Source organism: Coptis chinensis, chromosome 7 (genome assembly GCF_015680905.1).
Source record: "Coptis chinensis isolate HL-2020 chromosome 7, ASM1568090v1, whole genome shotgun sequence".
In the NCBI taxonomy this organism is placed as follows: Eukaryota; Viridiplantae; Streptophyta; class Magnoliopsida; order Ranunculales; family Ranunculaceae; genus Coptis; species Coptis chinensis.
In genome coordinates this window covers 45,928,803-45,931,351 of record NC_141462.1, presented here as the reverse complement: position 1 = coordinate 45,931,351, position 2,549 = coordinate 45,928,803, and the positions used below count along the sequence as shown (strand labels likewise).

The following is a 2,549-nucleotide window of genomic DNA, read 5'->3' as shown; positions in this document are numbered from 1 at the left end:
TATGAGATATAACACATACAACATGAATACATGGTATCCCAGAAAGATCCCACTCCTTGCAATCACAGCTATGAGCATCTAAGTTCACATTCCACCATTTACTTTCAGTTGACACAACAAATGTAAACTCAGTTGACCCTGAGACATTATATCCCTTGACAACATCCAAATGCTTTGCAATGATCTCCTTAACTCTAGGCACAAGTTCAAGGTTTGCACCCATACTATCTCCTTGGACCCTTTTCTAATACAATAAACTACTTATCATAAGAGTGAATTGCAAAGCCAGCTGGTGTATTGGTTTGTCCCTGATTTCTAGAATCCAAGAATTTAATGACTCTGAGAAGTTATTGGTAACATGTTCAACTTTTGACCTTATATCAAAAGCATGTCTTGCCCACAATTTAGTTTCCTCTTTTATAAGGTACTCCTTGGTTGTCTTCACCTTTGGTCTCTTTGGCTGGCCATCTTCACCATTACTTGGTATCCCTTTCTTTCTGATTTCTTCATTCAATACTGCAGTTTCAAGGTCTTCCATAAAGGTCTTGAACTCATGTTCTGTGTATGCACTAGATGCTCCCCATGCCAATCTTTCCATTAAAGGCCCTCTGTGATACTTTTGCATGTTCTGAAATATATGTCTAAAGCAGAACCTCTGATCAGCCTTAGGAAATATAGTGCTCACTGCTATGTCCAAACCCTTCTGTCTATCACACATGATAGTTAGATTAAATGAGTGATCCTCGAGGTCATTCTTCATAATCTCCAAGAAATTTGTCCAATTCTCCTTGTTCTCCACCTTGCAAATGTAGATAGCCAAAGGGAACTTGCCATTATTACCATCTAAACTTACAATTGACAAACAAATCCCACCATATTTACCCTTTAAGAAACACCCATCCAATCCAATGATGGGCCTACAGCCTCTTACAAATCCTCTCAAACTAGCCTTAAAGGCCACACATAACCCAGTGAACTTCTTTGTAGCATCATTCCTTGCACACTTGGAACTGCTACCAGGGTTAGCTATTAGCAACTGCTTACACATCTTAGGTAGTCTATTGTAAGAGTATTCATAATTGCCATGAATCTTATCCAAAGTTATAGCTCTGGCATGCCAAGCCTGCCAATACTTGATCTTAACTGTGAAATCCTTCCATATGATCTTAATGATATTCCTAGGTTTGTATGACTTGTGATGCAACCTCATTTGTTCATCAATCTGGCAAGAAATCCAATTAGCATTAGCCATAAGGTTTCTATGATTGCTTTCTGGGTTACAGGTGTGCTCAAAATTTGCAGTCTTGAGCTTGAAAGTGTGTTGATCATTTAACCTAGTCAGATTGCAAAACCATTTGCATTTCTTCCGTTTCTTCCCTTTCTTTTGTTTCTTTTGCCCTTGTTTCTTCCCTTTCTTTTTCCTCCCTCTATTCTCTTTCTTGCTTTGTGAATGCTCTGTGTCACAAGTTAATCTCAACCTCCTATTGTCATTGTAATCCCATGATATCACAAACCTATTTTGAATACCATAAGTCCTCATATATTGTCTGACTTCCTCTTTTGTAGCCCATTCCTGACCAAGAACAAGTTTTAACCCCTTATCCACATTAGTTTCCTCAACCCTCTCTTCTGGATGACATGTAGAATTATTTCTAACAAACTCCTCAATATTTGAACCTATAACATACTTCTAAATCTCTTCCTCTTGTTCATCAACCTCATATGCATCTTCTAACTCATCCTTAACCTCAACATCAGAATCATCCTCCACCTCAACATCAGCCTCATCCTCTTCTTCAGTTTCTATGCCTTGTTCTTCATTTAACTTTTCCTCATCATATTCACTATCTGAAAGATTACTGTGATAGCCTTCTTCAGGCTGGAACATGATCAATATCTACTCTGACCCCATTATCCATGCATAAGAAATAGATATCAATGAAACAGACATACCCATAAATTTATAACAAAATCAAATACAAACACAATCATACCTTCAACAGCTTCATGACCATTGGCATTCCCAGCAGTCCCAGCAGTCTCTATATCAACACATTCTTCATTAACTGTGTTTCTCTTCAATGGTAGATTCTTCCTCTTAGCTTTTGGGTTAGTGGGGTTCACCTTACATTGTTGGGTGCATTATTTATTGGTCTGTGTTGTAGGTGGGGAAGGCATGATTGGGTTATTGGCTTGTGTTGTAGGTGGGGAAGGTATGACTAGGTTATTGGTCTGTGTTGTAGGTGGGGAAGGTATGATTGGGTTATTAGCATGTGTTGTAGGTGGGGAAGGTATGACTAGGTTATTGGTCTGTGTTGTAGGTGGAGAAGGTATGACTAGGTTAATGGTCTGTGTTATAGGTGGGGGAGGCATGACCTCAGTGAGGTCTTGTAGAAAATCCACATAAATATGCACATGTCCATTTTTGTCTGGATTTGACTTAGTCCAAAGGTTCATCACCCTAGCATCAGTCTCTAAGAGTAACTTTGATCCACTCACCAAGGAATAAATCACATCTTTTTCATTAGGAGGAGAGGGAATAAATAACC

At 38.8% G+C, this 2,549-nt stretch overlaps 1 protein-coding gene across 1 annotated transcript; it reads right to left on the bottom strand.

Annotated features, from left to right (window-relative positions):
* Positions 1 to 244: 244 nt before the first annotated feature.
* On the bottom strand, positions 245 to 1,540 carry LOC147487689 (uncharacterized). The gene has a single exon (XM_086574111.1). The coding sequence runs from the start codon at positions 1,538 to 1,540 to the stop codon at positions 245 to 247; it is 1,296 nt and encodes a 431-aa protein (XP_086430237.1).
* Between the last annotated feature and the right edge of the window lie 1,009 nt (positions 1,541 to 2,549).

Bases quoted from the DNA above. Each gene is read 5' to 3' on its own strand.
- LOC147487689 (XM_086574111.1), bottom strand. From the start codon at position 1,540: ATGAGGACTTATGGTATTCAAAATAGGTTTGTGATATCATGGGATTAC.